Source organism: Schistocerca cancellata, chromosome 7 (assembly GCF_023864275.1).
Source record: "Schistocerca cancellata isolate TAMUIC-IGC-003103 chromosome 7, iqSchCanc2.1, whole genome shotgun sequence".
NCBI lineage: Eukaryota > Metazoa > Arthropoda > Insecta > Orthoptera > Acrididae > Schistocerca > Schistocerca cancellata.
The window spans coordinates 320,264,743-320,284,186 of NC_064632.1; the positions used below are offsets into that span (position 1 = coordinate 320,264,743).

The following is a 19,444-nucleotide window of genomic DNA, read 5'->3' on the forward strand; positions in this document are numbered from 1 at the left end:
TACTTCTTTACTATAAAATTTGTCTCTCTAGTAAGTAGCTGAGCCATCTCCAGTGGAAATATTGTGTGATAGTTAAAAAAAATAAAAAATAAAATAAAATGGACGAGAGATTTTATCTCGATATTAAATTTTATATCGTGCATGAATACTGACTGCTTAGGTGGTAGATAATTTTTCTCATGTATTATTATCATTATTATTATTATTGTATAAAATTCTGTTAAGGACTTTCGAGTGCAAAGAATAAAAAGGATGCACTCTGACAATAATGGACAATGTAGATGAAAAAGGACTGTTCAGTTATATTCTTTTATCTGTTCACTCTCTCTTGTCTTCAGTGCTAGAAGCCAGACATATTGGCGAGTGCTTTTGAATGTAAGATCAATTGTAATCTTAACTTGATAATATATAAGTTTCATGTTAATATTCATTTTTATTTGTAAGAGGTGAGACCTATCTCAGGTCAACTTCCTTTAAAATACCTGTATTTCAATTAATTTTCAGTGCAACGATTGCAGCCACCACTGCAGGCATAGATGCCATTATGTGGAAATTTTAATTTATAAAATTAGCGGAAGCGAAGAATTCACCCCCCTAAATTATAATAAGCATTTTTTCCACAGACGACAAATGAGGCAGCAGAAGATGTAGTTTTAAGATTTTCATTTCCAGTTCAATGGCCGAGATCCAGAGCCATGACTTGGACTACAATGCATTATAAAAAAGTGGTAAGAAATAATCCTCTAGCACGTGTGTCGGCAAATGCAAATTATAATCAGAGATCTCATGCTTGAGCAGAAAAGTTTAGCCAAGGCAAAAATATAAAAAAAAGTTTATTTCATTTTTCAACTCAAATGTAATGTGTTTCAGTATCAGTGTTGTACAGTTATTAACGTGATTAATAATTTTGCTCAGGGTTAACTTTTATTAAACAACCAATTTTATAGCAGTTATTGCTTCTTTCATCACTGGAAATGTGAAAAAAATGCATACTCTCACCATGGTTCAAAGACAGCATTAAATGGTAGTTACCCCAATAACAGACTGTAAAAGTTAGAGGAATGCAAGGGCATGCTGTATCCTATAGAACCATGCATAGCATGAGTAATGCACTTTTGATCCAAACCAGCATTTCGGTTGTGGACAACTTCACTTACTCATTTACAGAATAATATACAACAGTATACAATCTTTAAATTTAGAGAACAGCATGCATCATTATTTGATCCTTTCTTGTTAGACATTGCACATTATCAGTGTATTCAAGTTAATGCAATGTTCCTTACTAAGATAGTGGTTTATTAAAGACCTCTAAATAACACAATTCTAACTTGAAACATGTAAGGGGCTTTGTAAATATCTTACATGAATGTAATACTAATGGGGAATAAATTTTATTTAGTATCAGTTGCATGTAAAATATTTGTTAGTTATTTTTAAAATCTGTATATCACATTGTTGTTATCTTCCTGTTGATGTTAACTGTTTATAAAGATGATCTACTTTAAAAAATGACAATAAAGATGTGAGCTGACTCTGTTTCCATAAACAGCTATAAATTAGACACTAGACACACACGAACATATAGCACAAAGATTGGGTGAATGATATGAACAGCTCAAAAATTATTATATGGAATGAAAGTAATCCCAACAGAGTTTTCATTTTGTTTATGAATTTGTTCTCATTGTCTACCAGCATCTACATGTCAATAGATTTCGGTTAATATTTTTATGCCTACATGATTTTACCCTCTCTATGCTAGACTAAGAGCCAGTCTAAGGTCCAAGCGACACAAACTGCATGATGAGGTGCCTAGCTGAAAGGGGTGGCCAAATACAATAGTTTCATGCAGCACATGCCACAATCAGCAAGTCAACTAACATGGGTTAAAGTGCACAAGGAAAGAGGTGTCACGGAGATTGGGGGGTGGGGGTAATGGAATGAAGTTGCCAAATGAGAAGTCAGTTGTGTTCTTGAACCGTCGGCCGTTGTGGCCGAGTGGTTCTAGGCGCTTCAGTCTGGAAACCGCGCGACCGCTACAGTCGCAGGTTCGAATCCTGCCTCGGGCATGGATGTGTGTGATGTCCTTAGGTTAGTTAGGTTTAAGTAGTTCTAAGTTCTAGGGACTGATGACCTCAGATGTTAAGTCCCATAGTGCTCAGAGCCATTTGAACCATTGTTCTTGAACCTATGTCATGTTAAGCCATGAACAGTGGAGGTTGTTGTGTTTTTTTTCATATTACAAAAAGTTATTAATGAGAAATATTACGTGGGATTAGAAGTACTGCAGCACTGATTTTGGTACATCTTGTAGATGATAAGTAGTTGTCTTGAGATGTGGGGCCTACACACCACATTGCATTTATAGAGAAAAAGCTCATATCATATGCACGTGATGTAAATGAATGGATGTGTATAAAGTAGAGTATTTTTTTGGAATTCAGAACAGCGAATTGAACATCCACGTGAAGAAGAAAAGAGCTAATATAAGCTTAACTGAACAAAAATGAATACGCATATTTAGAAATACAGGGCACTCTGTTTTATATTTTTCCTTGTAGCAATATTCACCTAGTATTGTAGAAGCTGCGTATGATCTTGTATAGGACTATAATAATTGTTTCAATACTGTGACCAAAAGGCATACCTCTACATATTAGTGTAATAAAACCTTATTTTTTTCTGCAGTACCTTGATATTTGGTACTTGCTTGCAGAAACCCACAGCAGAAACAACCAGCTCAAATTTTAGCATTCTTCATGGCCACAACTCTACCGACACCGGTTGTTGTCTGTGAGATGTGTGTAACACACAGCATACGTATGGTGCGACACAACTGTGTTGTTGAAGAGAGTCCAATGAACTCATGACCCACTAGTCTATAGTCTCTGGAATGTTGCGATATATGCGAGGAGCGACGTACCAAAGCGAAGGTGGTTGTCAATGAGTTGTATGAGAAAGATCAGTATTGACAACTTGTAGATATAGAATTTTTTTTTCCAATGTTTGAAATAAAATGTAACATTCAGATTGGCATCATAGTTTCTCCTACAAATTATATAATGTTACGTAAGTGGCACTGCAGATGGACTAAGCACTCTGAAGATTATGCTTTATTTCATAGAGCTCGCTTTCGTGGAAACAGAAATCTGAACTCGAGCGTTGTTTGTGAAACATCTTCGTCTGACTCTGATCCAAAGCTATTGCGTAAACTGCGTTAACGCCGGTAACTAAATCGTGTTTGTAAATATAAGAGTACTAGCTATGTAAAGGTGCACGGAACACAAATTAACGCGTCTTTTCGCGCACTGGAACGCTGCACTGAATAAACTATAACAGTGTGGCTTTGCGAAGGCTTCGGACAATGGTATCCATTTGTTGTGGGCGTAACTTGCAGTTTGCTTCACGTTCACGGTGCCTATTTGCATTAAGCGTCGACAGACTACCTAACTTAAATCGTCGGCACTCAGTTAAAATTGCCAGGTAAAGAAAAGACAGTGGATCATAAACCTTTATTGTAGCAATAGATTAATTTTCTTGATAACAAATCTGTGCTGCTTTTAGACATGAAACACTGAATGCTCTTGTCAGGTATTTCATAATCAGTAACTACTGCCGTTATAATAAGTCTCATAACAGTTCAAGTGGCAACTATCATAGTGTCGAGTTGAACGTGCCCAAAGCCACTTTCAGTTCTGCGCCACCCTCCAGTAATTGTAAGGTTTAAGTTACAAGTTATTCTTACCGTTGACATGATAAATTATACAAAGAACAATGCACACCGACACATTAACACCTTTGACTAGTCTCTCTGTACTCAGCTAATTGAAAATAAGAAGTTTCCATAACGCACAAAATAAAAATGTTGCTTATCCAAGAATCACAATTAATAACCAGCTCAAAGTACATAGAGGTACATAGCAAGGAGACAATTTTTCGACTTATCCAGAGTGATGAGAAATAAGGTAGGCATTTGATTCATATCAACTAATTTTAGTAACTGTTGATTCATATCAACTAATTTTAGTAACTGTTGTGAGGTGTTGAGGATAATGGAAAGTGTTTGTAATGCATATTTTGATTCACTCCTAAAATATGGAATAATATTCTGGGGCAACTGATGGCCCAGAGTACTTTCACAATACAAAGGAGAGCTGTTAGAAATACATTATCACAATATGCATAAGATGTCTGATGGCATAAAGTATGTAATACTGTGTACATGATGACTAGGCAGGTAAATAAACAAACAAATTAAATATTGCTATAGCTACTGATACCCAAGCCTATTTATGACAGAATCAGCTCTCAGAATCACAATTAAAGCTATTACACTGAAATTACCATGAAATCAGTACTTATTCTGCATATAGCCCATTAATAAATTTTTCCCTCTTTGCCATTATTTCTCAGTAGTTTTATTTTGATAATATGTTTATGTTTTGTTACTTAGAGACTTTTACACATATTTGCATCTTCTAATAATCTTGGATTACTTACTAGGTGTATTTCAGTTTTTTATTGAACTTAACAATTACCGGTCACCACATAAGTGATGTCTGGTGCTACAGTGACCACCATCTGGGAAACATCATGCCCAGAATGAATTTTCACCTTATAGTGGAGTGTGCACTGATATGAAATTTCCTAGCAGATTAAAACTGTGTACCAGATTGCAACACTGGGTTCTCTGCCTTTTTTTTGGGCAACAGCTCACGATCCACCCTTGCAATTTTTCTGTCACCAGTACTTCTTCGCTTGCCGTCCAAGAGATGCAGAAGTACCTAGTGGCATTGCCATTCCTGGAAGAAAAGATATTGCAGAGTTGTGTTCTGGGGGATTGTTTCTGGAATGAGTTTTCAAATGCAGCAAAGTGTGCGCTGATCGGCATGTCTAACCCATGTCTCCGCAATACCCTATCTTCCAGGAGTGAGTCTTGCAAGGTAAGCAGGAGACATAGCTCCTGAATTGTGCTTGACTAGCTCAGTCAGTGGAGCACTTGCATGCAAAAGCCAGAGTGTCCGAGTCCTGGTCTCACACACAGTTTCATCTGCCTGTAAGTTTTGTCATGTCTAGTTTAAATGCTAAGTAATGGACTGAAATAAGTGAAAATTTCAGTGCTAGCCAGCAGTAAATATTACACATACTAATGGGTCATATATTACTCATTTATTCATTTCAAATCCTGAATGTAGCCTACAGTTAATATGTGTCATGAACAAATAAAACAGGTTAACAGACATTTAAAAGAAAAAAAAAAAAAAAAGAAGAGATCTTGTGGAAGTAAAGAACCCGTTGGCGAGTGTAAATAGTTGATGGAAAATTAATAATTTCTAATGAGTAATGTTAGATTATGTTGTCTAAATTACTGTGTGGGTTAAAGACAAAAGTGCTTACTGTCGATGACACTAATATGCATGCAAACAAAGTTGGCACTCGGCGTGTTGGTTGATGGGAACGACGGTAAATGGGAAATGCCTTTGTGATCACTCCCATCAGCCATTGTGCCAAGTGTCAACTTTCTTTGTGAGTGCAGTAACTGCCCCAAAACAGAAAAAAATAGGTAATAAGAATCATGTTACTGCAGATGATACAGATCTTCAGATTTAACAACTGGAAGAAGTTGGTACTATTGGTTTGGATATTCATCCAAAATGTGTATGGATTTTTCTATTAGGAACTGCGTAAGTAAGAATTGAACACTTCTGATTATTTGACACCATTTAATGAAACTTGGCTATTGTATCATACATACAGTACTCTTGTGGACAGCGAATCTTTAAAAGTTGCACTTACAAATGAGATGCAAATAATCATGTTCTATTATGATTTGCAGAACTTATGTATAAGTAACTTCTTGTCACCAACACAAATAAATTTATTTTTAAACTCTGGAATGAAGTTTCGACAGAGAGAGAGAGAGAGGAAAAAAAAATTACATTATCTGAGATCTTTTTAAGAAAATAATGTAATTGGGAAAGCTTTTCACTGGCATCCTGTATTGGTATATCTTCTTAACAGGAAATGCAATTATTTGGCTCTCTACTGTAGTAAAACTTAACTTAAAGTGGAATAAAGGGGTAGTTGGCGAGGGGAGTTAAATATGACATCCCGTAACGCTAGCTGCTTACTATGTAAGCTCCTGTTTTTAAGCTACATAAATAACCAACTAAAGCTGTTAATGAGCCTCTTAAGATGTATAAAGTTTGACGATGCTACAGATGTACTAATAAAAGGCCTGAAGTTACCCATACCACCCACAGGGAAACCAATATTTGAACAAGCTCTCTGGAAAGTGATTTACCTTGTGTTCCAACAAAAACCCTAAAAAATTAGTCACTTACTGCATCAAAAATCTTTTTATGTTCATAAGAGCACCAAATTACAATGGAGATGACTTATTGATAAGTGATAAAGATACTCATTAGATCATACTTTGTGCTGGGAAGGGTCTCTCACTATCTTGAACTCTAGTCAGAGTTGATTCTATATTCGGCATAGATTTATTTCCTGGCATTTTGTGAAATATTCTGCTGAGACAATGGAACCATCATAAGTAAAAGTTTTCTGTAACAAGAGTTGCTGACGGACTGTTAGAAAGACTTCTTGGGAGTGCTTTCATATTTGCTCAAGTACATTTACTCTTCATTGCTTTCCAAGGAAGGAAGATTAGGGTTTAATGCCGTGTCAGGTTTGTTCAAGATACATAATAAAGATCAGCTCCAAATGTAATATTGTGCATACAATCATCTTAAACTATTAACAGGGAAAGCGTAAAGATAAACATTCCCTGCAGTCTCGCAAAATTAATTTCTGTATTGAGTTTGTGTCCTTGTCAAAAACCTGAAGTGAAACTTTCTTTTCACATGTAAATCATTTTTGACACTCTAGCCATAGTCATAAAGTAGGATAGTAAGAATATTCAGAAACTAAAAATACATTTGCATTAATGTGGCGAGAAAGAATGTTCTTTTTAAATAGGGCTTCAGTTATAGTAAACTTAATAGACACTATCCTTCAAAATCAGTCTGTGTACCTGCATATTGTGAAATATGTGGCACTGGATGGACTATTAGTCACAATTTTTTCAGAATAGTAAATTGTGTAATAATAATGTAAGACTGTAATTTGCACTGATTGAAGAAAATTAATAGAACATCACAAACACAAGTAACATCCAGCTATCATTCATTATAGTGGTTAATAAATTAGTTCACCACAGCTATATATCTTATGGCAAACATAAGAATGATTGTTGAAGTGCTCCGCTCCCACCACTCCCCCCTCCCCCCCCCCCCACTTCTTCCCTGTGTATATCACAAGAAACACAAATACATCACTAGAAACCCAGACAAGCTGTTCTATTAGTTACACCGGCTCTTTCACAATGAGGATTTTAAATCAAGTGACACAGTATGTGCAGACAGAAAGAGTCCTGATGAGTATTTGTTAATCACTAAATTCTATAACAGAATATGAAATACAGCATATGATTGTTTCCTTTCAAAACACAGCAGTGTAGAGTAAATTACACCAAAATAAGACGTAAATATATGACTGGAAATGTAAATGTAAAACCTAGAACTCATTCTTCTAAGTGCAGTCTCTCTCTCTCTCTCTCTCTCTCTCTCTCTCTCTCTCTCTCTCTGGATTTCTTCCAGTGAACCCTTTTTCACACTGCCTTGACCAAAATGCTTCCAACACAACACATCTGTGACTTGTCTCCTTTAGTCCAAAAGCATTTAGAGAAACAATTGATACACCTCACACACTTTTATGATTTCAAGCATCTATCTGTAATATATTTTCCTTCTTATTACTTCTTACTTTTAGACAAATCATTTCAGCATATTTTTGACCATTTTTTCCCTTATTTTCAAGTTTTGTTCACAAAGCATGATCTTATTGACGTCTCACATCCTTTACTAGCATCTGCTGTTCTCACAATACTATTAACCTAGTACTTTATTTGTAGGAACTATTTTTGACAGTTAAATATCACACCAATATAATTTTTTATGTGCAAAATACCTCTGCAATGGAAAAAGAAACTTTTTGATACCTAATTTGTATTTCTGATGTCTGCTGTCTCAAAAAGTGCTAAATTTAGCACTTTCTTTGAAGGAAGCCCATCTGGCAACTAAATATCTCATCAATGTAACTTTTCTTGTGCACAAAATAGCTAGTGTTTGTGAAGAGATGACCTTTTTAACACTTCATTTACACGGTTAGTAGAAGCTATTCAAGAAATATTTCAATTCTCCCTCAAATCATTAATTAAGATAGATTACTTTCAAGCAATTAAATATTTTTTGCAAACATTGGCCTCAGGCTGGTTAGTTTTATACTCTGTTTGCTGATTTTCCATTTTTTGTTTCGCTCTGAAAATTTGGACAAAAACGCATTATGTAATTTCTAGGAAGTCATATTTACACTTCATTCAGACATTTGCCCAAAAATGATTCTTCCATTTTACAGCAAGGGTTGAGTTAGAATAATGTTGATACTGTTGCATCCACACTGACACTAACATTGTGTTAACTGAAAAAAGCCTTTAAATTTTTTCTTTGCAATTCCAGTAAACTAAATCCAGTAAACTAAATAGTTTACTTTTCCCATTCCTTTGTGGTTTATCCTATGTTGCAGCTCCTTTATTAGGGCAGCTTGTCTTCTCAATGTAAAAACATTCAAATCAAATAATGGAAACTCCAGGTAGGAATATCAACAATGTAGGAAAATGTAGATTGCTACTTACCGTAAAGAAGACACATCAAGTTGCAGACAGGCGTGATTAAAAGATACTCACATGTAGCTTTCAGCCGCAGCCTTCATCAGTAAAGAGAGAGCACACACACACACACACACACACACACACACACACACACACACACACACACAAGCAAGCACACCACATCTCACACACACATGACTGCCAACTCCAGCATCTTGGGCCAGAATACCATTTCGGCCCAAGGTACTGGAGTTGGCACTCGTGTGCTTGAGGTGTGCTTGCTTTTTGTGTGTGTGTGTGTGTGTGTGTGTAAAAAAAAGCAGTGAAAGTTCCCCTATAGCTGTTTCTTTAGGCTGCCATGTCTGTGCCCAGTGAGGATACTTCCATGTGACTGCTCATGATGTGATAGCTGGCACCCAGGATGCCCTAAGTTTGTAGCCTTTCTCTCTAGTGATGTCTGTGTGCTGGCGAAAGAGGCGTGGATGTGGCAGTGCAAGATTTGAGAGGTGATTGAAATTATTAAGCAGCCTGACAACATCAGTAGAGAGGACACCTACAAATCCTGGGTGCCAGCTATCTCAGTCCAACAGGCCACGAAGAGTCACACTATCGCCAGTCACAGGCAAGATGGCCTGCCCATGTGTAGCTTCTTTCCTACCTTCCCCTATCCATCACGACTAGCCTATTATATGTTAGGGCTCATAAATTTTCAGAAGTATGACATATTGACACCAGTTGTCTGCAGTACATAGAGCCACCTTTTCTCCACCTAAACCAGTATTGCCCTGAGCAAGCCCATTGTAATACAATCATAATGTTGGTTTTTAGTTTATGATTAAAATATTTTACACAATGATGTGAAATGACACCCAGAAGAATTTTAATCTTCATGACTGGGCACTCTTTACTATACAAATATTCTCTCTCATTCTTGTGTGCTGTGGAAGATTTATCCATCAACTTGCATAAGAGTCATTCCACGTGAAGTGTCCTAGGGCTCCCAGCTCGACCGTCTTCAATTTTGATGGTATTTGTACATGATGTACCTGAGGGCCCTACATGAACTTATGCACCGAGCGAGGTGGCCCAGTGGTAGCACACTGGACTCGCATTCGGGAGGACGACGGTTCAATCCTGTCTCCAGCCATCCTGATTTAGGTTTTCCGTGATTTCCCTAAATCGTTTCAGGCAAATGCCGGGATGGTTCCTTTGAAAGGGCACGGCCGATTTCCTTCCCAATCCTTCCCTAACCCGAGCTTGCGCTCCATCTCTAATGACCTCGTTGTCGACGGGACGTTAAACACTAACCTAACCTACATGAACTTATGCAAAGTTTCAGGCTCACCTTTAACTTGGTTGAGGTGCTAGAGCCATTTTCATTAAGACCACTTTTACAGAGACAAAAGTCATGAAGAAATCATCAAGTTTGGCATTCCACTGTTCCTGATGCAAAAGAGCTAGACTCTTGCTTCTGGATATAGTGGTTCAACTTTGTGTGCTCTATACACAAATGTTGCAAATAGAGTTAAGAAATAATGCATTTGGCATAATCTCAATTCAAAGTGGGCAACAAATCACGTCACGAGACATTTGCCCCATAGTTTAGCAAGGCATAAGTAGTGGAGAAAGTGCACTATGGACCTGATCTTTTGCCAAACTACCGTACTGTCTCTCTGGGTGTTTAGTATATCACAAATTTTGGCATGGCTTGTGTGTTTAATTACTGTGCTACCATCCTGTAAATTTGCTGAAAAACATGAATGTATCAAAATATACCCATGTTCGAATTCATGTATCTGAAAATGGACACCTACCACATTACATTCATTAACACCATTCAGCGGAGCACATTTCATTCTATTAGAAAAACTTATTTTCATTTTGGTGTCTCTTTGGGTAAGGGGCAAAAATGTCACCTAAAATTGAGAGTTTTGTTGATTATGTCTTCATTGTTTAAATATTCATTTTGCCTGTTTATTCAGTGATTTTAAACCTGTTTGTGACAGGTTCATTGCTAAATTTAACCATTTAACTGTACTGGAGAGTGCTACATAATTTTTGAGAAGCTGAATGCTTATTAATTTTATATCTTTTCTTTATTTAGGACTCGACAGTTTGATTTTAGTGTCTGAAGCATATCAAGTTGTTGCTAAATGGAAGAATAAGATCAAGTTAATGTATGCAGTTTTGGAAATACTGATTCCCCATGCCATTTAACAACATACAGTGCCTTAAAAGGACTGAAAGTTGTATAGCAGCTTTCCTAAGAAGAACAAGAATTACTTACTAGATGGAGTGGTTTACACTCTACTGAAAATACTCAACTATGCTTCCATCATGAAGCTTTACTCCTAAAAAGATTTGAATTTTCGCAAAGATCATGCTGCAACCCATTTGGCAAGAAAAACCACACTGCACGAAAAAGCTTGTGCTCAATCAACATAGAAACAGCTGACCTACTAAAAAGGATAACCATGTCTGATATTAAACCAGGCCAAAATATGTGCCCTTCCTGTAGAAAAGAATTTGATGTACTGAAATATTCACAAATGGACGTTACATATCAGTCAGATGAAGATGATGAGACTAATGTTGGTCACAATTTGAATACAAGCTTAACATCTGTTGGAATATCACCATTAAAGTTTCATCGAATTGGTGCAAGGGATACAAAAGGATATGCAAAGCACAAAATACATCAAGTTGAAGGTGCAATTATTAAGAAAATTGCATAAGTGGGAGGACTTGATCCCGGTGAATTGGAGCAACCATCCACAAGCAAGCAATGCCTGACTTGTTCAGATTACATTGAGCTGATCCAAGAATTGAAAGAAAAATTACATATATCAAATAATAACGAGAAAATTCAAATTTTGACCTTAGTTCCCCAAAGCTGGTCTATCAAAAAGACTATGGAAGAATTTTGTGTTTCAGAAAGAATGGTAAGGAAGGCTAGAGAGTTGAAAGCTGAACAGGGAATATTGGCACAGCCCAAAGGTAAATGTGGGAAAGTGCTTTCTGAGGATGTGAAGGCAAGAGTCATAGAACATTTTTATGATGAAGAGTTTAGTTGGATTTGCCCAGGAAAAAAGGACTGTATTACTGTTCAGATAGATGGAGGAAAGGTTAAAAAAACAGAAATACTTATTACTAAGCAACTTAAAAGAAATGTTTGTTGCGTACCGCTATAAAAATTGACCGGAAATTGGATTTTCCAAATTTTGTGAATTAAGGCCAAAGTGGTGTGTGACTGTAGGCACAGCTGGTTCACATTCAGTTTGTGTCTGCACAATACATCAAAATGTGAAACTAATGTTGGCACATAGCCCAATAAAAGAAGATTACAAAATTTTACTGAGCAAAATTGTCTGTAATTTGGAAACAAAGGATTGCATGCTTCATTGCTATGAATTATGTCCAGGAACAGAAGCTCTAAATGAATATTTGGAAAGCACTTTTGCAGATATTGATCCTGAGGATACAATTTAGTTCAAACAATGGACTCACACTGATAGAGATACGCTTGAAACCGGAGAAATGACAGCTGAAGAATTCATTGAACTATTAGTTACAAAACTGTTGGTCCTTTCTACTCACCACTACATTGCAAAGCATCAGAACAAGCATTTGCAGTTCACTAAAGAAGGTCTCAAACCAGGCGAATTGATTATATTAATGGATTTTGCAGAAAATTTGGCCTTATTGTCCAAGACGCAGTACAGGGATTCCATTGAGAAAATCGTCAAGCTACAATACATCCATTTGTCATTTACTACAAAGGTAATGAAGACCTAAAGAGTGTCAGCTACTGCATAATCAGTGATTGCCTCCGACATGACACAGTTGCAGTGCATGTGTTTTTAACATACTTATGTTTTAACATACAAATCCCTTAAATGCATTTTTAAAGAAATTAAGCATATTCATTATATTAGCGACGGTTCTGCAGCACAGTACAAAAAATTTAAGAACTTCCTAAATCTTTGCCATCATCAAAAAGATTTTGGCATTATTGCAGAACGGAATTTTTTCAGAACAAGCCATAGGAAATCACCACATGACAGAATTGGGGGTGTTTAGCAGCAAGAGATAGCCTTCAATGCCCAGTTGACAACCAAATCTTAACACCAACTGATCTGTTTGAATATTGCAAAAAAATGTTCATGGCATTGAATTTATCTATATTAAAAAAGAAATTATTGAAGATGCAAAATTTCTCTGCCTCGTGATGACTGGGTGTTGTGTGATGTCCTTAGGTTAGTTAGGTTTAAGTAGTTCTAAGTTCTAGGGGACTGATGACCATAGATGTTAAGTCCCATAGTGCTCAGAGCCATTTTTGAAGATGCAAAAATTGATCAAGAGATAAGTTTGGAGGATGTCTGGTACAAGAGACCATCACCATTTTGTGCCAATTGATGAAAAGCGACTTAGGATTCACATAGTATCAAATGATACATTGTGCTTTATAGCAAATGTTAACCGACATGCTAAAGTTGCTACTAAACATGTTGCCATTAATGAACTACAGTCTGGCCAGTATGTTACTTGCGTTTATGATGGAAAATGGTGGACAGGAAATATCTGTGGAGTTTCATGTGAAGAAAAAGATACCTTGATTAATTTCATGCATCCTCATGGAGCTCCTCAATCATTTCATTGGCCTACTAGAAGAGACATATGCTAGATCCCAGAACAACAGATAATTGCAGTCATACCAGTCCCAGGTGCTTCAATGATGGGATGGCAATACAGTTTGCCAGAAGCAATAGTTTTGAACATCAGCAAAAATTTAAAACATTTAACTATTGAAGAATTCTGTATTATGGCTTGGGAACCACAGAGAGACCCAAAAAAGGCTTTGGAACCTGCTAGATACCCACATTTAGACTTTGGAACGTGCTAGATATTTACATTCCGGCTTGGGAACTTGCTAGACACGCACTTTCAGGCTTGGGAACCTGCAGTAAAGAAACCCACCCATGGCTGACCTTGCATAGCTATCGGGCGTGACCCCTTGGCGATGGGGTCACCAGTCTTGAGATTGGTAGTGGCATAGCCACCATGGACCAACGCAAGGATTTTCCGAATTACCAAAAAAGTCAATAGTTTAGGCAAATTTTTTGCACCTTACCCAAAGAGACACCAAAATGAAAATAAGTTTTTCTAATAGAATGAAATGTGCTCTGTTGAATGGTGTTAATGGTTGTAATGTGGTATGTGTCCATTTTGAGATACATAACTTCGAACACGGGTATATTTTGATACATTCATGTTTTTTGCAAATTTACAGAATGGTAGCACAGTAATTAAACACACAAACCAGGCCATAATTTGTGATATACTAAACACCCAGACAGACAGTAGTTTGGCAAAAGACCAGGTCCATTGTGCACTTTCTCCACTACTTATGCCTCGTTAAACTATGGGGCAAATTTCTCGTGACATGATTTGTTGCCCACTTTGAACTGAGATTATGCCAAATACATTGCTTTCTGAACTCTGCTTGCAACATTTGTGTGTAGAGCACACAAAGTTACCCAGAAACAAGAGTCTTTTACATTAGGAACAGTGGAATGCCAAAGTTGACGATTTCTTCACAAGTTTTCAGTCTCTGTAAAAGTGGTCTTCACGAAAATGGCTCTAGCACCTCAGCAAAGTTACAGGTGAGCCTAAAACTTTGCATAAGTTCATGTAGGGCCCTCAGGTACACCCTGTACAAATTTCATCAAAATTCAAGATGCTCGAGGAGGAATCATCTTCTAAACTGGGACACTTGACATGGAATGACCCATAACTAAATAACACATTGATTACCTTCCAACACATTCAGTGACTAAATAACTCACTGAATATGTACGTAGATCCACTTAGTAACTCTGAAACATACATAAAAAACCATGTATACCACTGTATGCTGCTCTACACTCCTAATGGGAAACAAATATAAATGGCAGCTGTAACATTCCTCTGGGGTGAAAACTACTTCAATCACCAAAAGCAGTTCTCACTCTTTAGTTTAATACTACGACCTGTGTTTTACTTTCACTCACTTCACATTCTCATTGTAACCAGAAGGAGGGATGAGGAGAAGGGGCCTAACAGAAAGAGGAATCCAATATAACATTTGAGTGTTGGAGAAAAAATTCACAGAGTATAAGAACAATATGGAAAGGACAGACTGCTACTACTAACACAGAGCAGGCCTTGATTGGCAGGCAGGCACACTGAAAAAAGACTGTTATATATCTATCGGTATTTGAGGGTCATTCCATGTCAGCTCAACCAGGGGCTCCAGCCCATAGTCTCAGATTTGACTGAAATTCAGTACACAAATTCTACCATGTCTGGAACACTTGTGGACAAAGTATTAGTTTCTCCTGCCATTAGTTCCAGAATTATGTCTTGTGAAAGAAGGTGGCGTGACACGGAAATTGCAACCCGCATCTGGCAGTCTATCTTCAGACCCAGCTTCAGGTCTTAATAACTTAGGAACTATTCCATATAGTCCAGTGAAATTTTTACAACCCAGTAACATCCATTTAGAAAACACATTCCATGAATCAAAACACCAACAACATATTTCTGAGGGAAAATAAAAAATTCCAAAATGTGATTAAAAAAAGTAATACGTTAAAAGGTACATATTGTAGGTGCCCTCTATGCCAAATATAATTCACTCAAAAAGGGTATAAATTTTTTGTGGTAAGCTTAATGTGGCCTAAGCACACACACAGAACTCATCATGCCCATATCAGTCACAAAAACTGTGTTACATGCACACAAGAATACAAAAATTTGAAAAATTACCTGAAAAACATGGATTTTTGAAGTGTGGTAGCACAAAAGGGACAAGTGATATCCAAGCCAAATTTCACACACTGCATAAGTAGACCATAATGATATACATCTCAAAATTTCAGCATGTCATTGCAAGGCATTTGTGTACAATGGAAGTTGACAGACGTATTTGGTGATGTGGCCATTGTTCCACAACACAATTTCGTAGAAACATATCGTAAACTGTTCTGCCTCTTCTACTTCCAAAGTTATTAAGATCTGAAGTTGGGTCTGAAGATAGATTGCCAGATGCAGGTTGCAATTTCTGGGTCATGCCACCTTCTTTCACAAGCCATAATTCTGGAAGTAATTGGCAGGGGAACTTAAAATTTTGTACATTAGTGTTCCACACTTGGTAGCATTGGTGTGCTAAATTTCAGCCAAATCTGAGACTATCAGCTGGAACATTTTCTCAAATTGGTTGAATTGAATGGAATGACCCTTGACTAAGTTTTTTGTCAGATGTTGACAAAACATAAGTACACGTTGTACACTTGTTTGTGGGCACTAAGACGTGACATTTGGAATCGTACTCCATTTCTCCAATTTTGCCTCTTTTTTTCAAATGAAGCAAAACATCAAGAGCACCAAATTCCCAGTGATGTATTTAACCCGCAGTGTGCGGAAGATATTGTTCAATCTGGAGGTGGTCCTGTGATATTTCGGGGGTGTTTTGTATGACATGGCCTTATCCCACTCATTCTATCAGTCAGGATCTTTATTTTGACATATTTGGCAATCAGGCATTGCCCTTTCTTTTTCTACATATTCATGATGTACGCCGGCGGTAGTGAAACTGATTTGATCAAGGGCCAATACTGAAATTGTTGGGGGGGGGGGGGGGGGGGGTCACATAGAGCCGTGTATATACTGACCTTATTAATTGGTTACCTGCATTTGTTAGTATGTTATGAGCCCCCAATAGACAAGCTGTAGCAAGGGGGCAATAAGTTGGCCACCTCTCCTCCTCTGTTGTAATGTTTTTTGAAAGTCAGCACCATTTAGAACACTTCATGTCAACTGTTCTCTGTTGCGAACTGCTGCTGTCTCAGTGACCCCAAAGTTGTAATTGTCTGATGAAGTGCTTTGTTGTGTATGTAAGTGGGTGAAAATTGATTAATAACAGTATTTGCACTTATATTTAAATGCATTACGCTCACTCAGGGTCACTTTGTACCAATTTTTTCCATGTTTTGAAAATACTGAACGCAAAGTAGGAAGTACACATCACAACAGACATTGTAACATCCTACACTTATAGTTACTGAGTGCCAAGGAAAGTGAAAATGTACACTAATTAAATCCCTAGTAGAGTAAAATTGTGGGTTTAATGCTGGTACAAAGTTACACCGTCATTCAAGTTAACTTTAGACCAGTCTTAAAAATTTAGTATTTTCTGGAACATCTAATGCTCTGACCAGCTTTAGATTTGTCAAAAGAAAATCAGGTGTAAATAAGGAGCAGAAACAAAGTGTTACTTCAGTATTGCAGGTTTACTTTGAAACAACAAAATATATTTATTGACCATGCATTGTGTCCTCGGAGTCTTTTGCAGCGGGATATCTGAATAAAATCTTCTTAGTCTCCAAGCCATGCCAATTCAAATAATATTCTTGAGCTTTTGCTGGCTATTTCTGCCATTGTCATCAAGAACAAAACTACTGACTGCTGGAGCTAGCACTTTTTCTGCTTGTACAGCCACGATTATAGTCACTGGCATCAACATGAGAGAGCCGAAATGGCACGTGGGCAGAAGGTGAGTTGAGCAGCTTGTAGCAACTCTGGCTTGCCACAGGACCGAGTCACATCAGGTGGTGCAAGGGTCCGGCACCACATTTGAAACTGCCGCTCCCACCGCCCTACAAGTGTTAAGCATCCATTGTTGTTCACCTTCCACAAACATATCATTTTGGCCCTCTGTTATTGGTGCCAGCAGCCGTAATTGTGGCTATATAAGCAGAAAGTTGTGACAGCCTCAGCACTCAGTAGTTTTACTCCTGTTGACAACAGTGGGGATAACCATCAAAAGCTCAAGAATTTTATTCAAACATATGTGGCTTGAAAACCGAGAAGATTTTATTTGACCATCCTTTGTTCAATCTCATGAAATATTTTTGCAGTTGTGAACATGAACCACTTCCAGCTATTTAATGGAATGAAGACAGTGAAAATCTTTTTCTGTTTTGTGTGAGTGGTCATCTTAAAAGCTTCATCTATCCCAGCACAGGTAACAGCCATGCCCAAAGGAACATTGCATTGTACATCTTTACAATACAGACACTGCAATTCCATATTGTTCAGTTTCAGTCACTATCATAAGAGTTATTAGAACATTGAAAAGACAATTAAAATCCTAACTAGAAGTCACAGAAGTAATCAAACTATTACTGTTAATACAAAATTAATCAAGTTGGTAGAACACCAGCCATTTGAAATAAAAATATTACATGGTGCAAAGGTATCCTGACTAGAAAAAGTTAGCCTGATTGATTATACGCGTTACGAGACATGATCAAATCTACTTATTAAGTATTTTCAATGTCATTTTTCTTTTGCTCACTGCATTGTATTACAACAGCTGTAAGTTGATGTTCCATGCCACAAACAAGTACCACATTTGAAGATGACCACCGTGTTATAAGCATTAAATGATAGATCTTACTTCCATGTCAAAATTTATACCATAGCAGCTGATCGGTATGAGTCACACATGGCCGTGAGTTGACAGTACTGGAAGACAACTAATAAAAAATTGCCCCTCTCATATCCTTTAAACCTGCAATAACTGTGCTAGGCAGCCAACTTTACTCACAATCGCATTCATCAGTATCAATTAAAATTGAGTGATCATAAAATATTACTGTCTCGGTAATTATTTTTGTCTGTTACAGAGCACGAAAACTATGCTCTTTTAGAAGATTTATTGTTAATTGACTTTTTGGGCTCAGCTGTTAGTTACTAGATGCATATTATAAAATACGGCTGAGAACTGCAGACCGCACAAATACTTGATTTGGGCTGCAATCCAAGGTGACAACAGTGTTTACAGGCTGCATTCATACATTCATGATTTGACAAACACTCAGTACCCAGTCACTCTTTGACTGGCCCATCAATCACGTGGTCTTAACCTCACAGAAACTTTGGCACTGCTTAGAACATGAGGTGAAATGTAGCAGTCGATATTCCTGCTCTTTTGTAGATCTGTGGGATCAAATCTTCATCGACTTGCTGCAGCTGGATGTGGTACATCTAACTTGTGAGCTATCTTCTTGCTGAATTGAGGCCATTATCGGGGCTACAGGTGATATTATGTGGTATTAGTCATGATGCCTCATGGTGGCACCTAATTTTTTGTCTCGTGTGCTTATTGAGGTGAATAAAAACAGACTTTGATTCAGACTAACTCACAATGACACACTAAATTGATTCATTTGTGGTTTTATACTACACCAGTTAGCATGAGGGTAATTACTCCATAAGGTGCGAAATGTAATTTTCTGATGGGTAAAAACTAAAGCTTTCAACTGTGTTTCAACTACGGAACTAAATTACTTTTTAATTGATCATTAGTATTATCGCTATTTCATAAGGCTGATTACAAAATTTACGAATTGTTATGTTTTATAAAAAATACTTGCATTGGTCATGTCCATTATAATTTTCCGGCTAATACTTGTATTAGCGTGTAATACAATTCAGTGGAGGTTACAGTTTGTGTAAGAAATGTGTGATTATCATCTTCCTCACATAGTACATTCACTACATACATATTCAATACTTTGTTCCATGCAACCGTAACAGTAAAATTTGGGACGTATACATCACATATGCTTAAATATCTCATGGGAGAGCCTTCTTGAAGCTGTACAT

At 37.2% G+C, this 19,444-nt stretch overlaps 1 protein-coding gene across 1 annotated transcript in view; it reads left to right on the forward strand.

The window, feature by feature from the left end:
- Window positions 1-3,085: 3,085 nt before the first annotated feature.
- The window catches only part of LOC126091926 (L-2-hydroxyglutarate dehydrogenase, mitochondrial), a 101,673-nt gene continuing 85,314 nt past the window's right edge, over window positions 3,086-19,444 (forward strand). Inside the window, exon 1 of the mRNA XM_049907248.1 lies at window positions 3,086-3,486. Within this exon, the coding sequence (XP_049763205.1) occupies window positions 3,368-3,486 (119 nt within the window). The 5' untranslated portion in view covers window positions 3,086-3,367. The remainder of the gene's footprint in view (window positions 3,487-19,444) is intronic.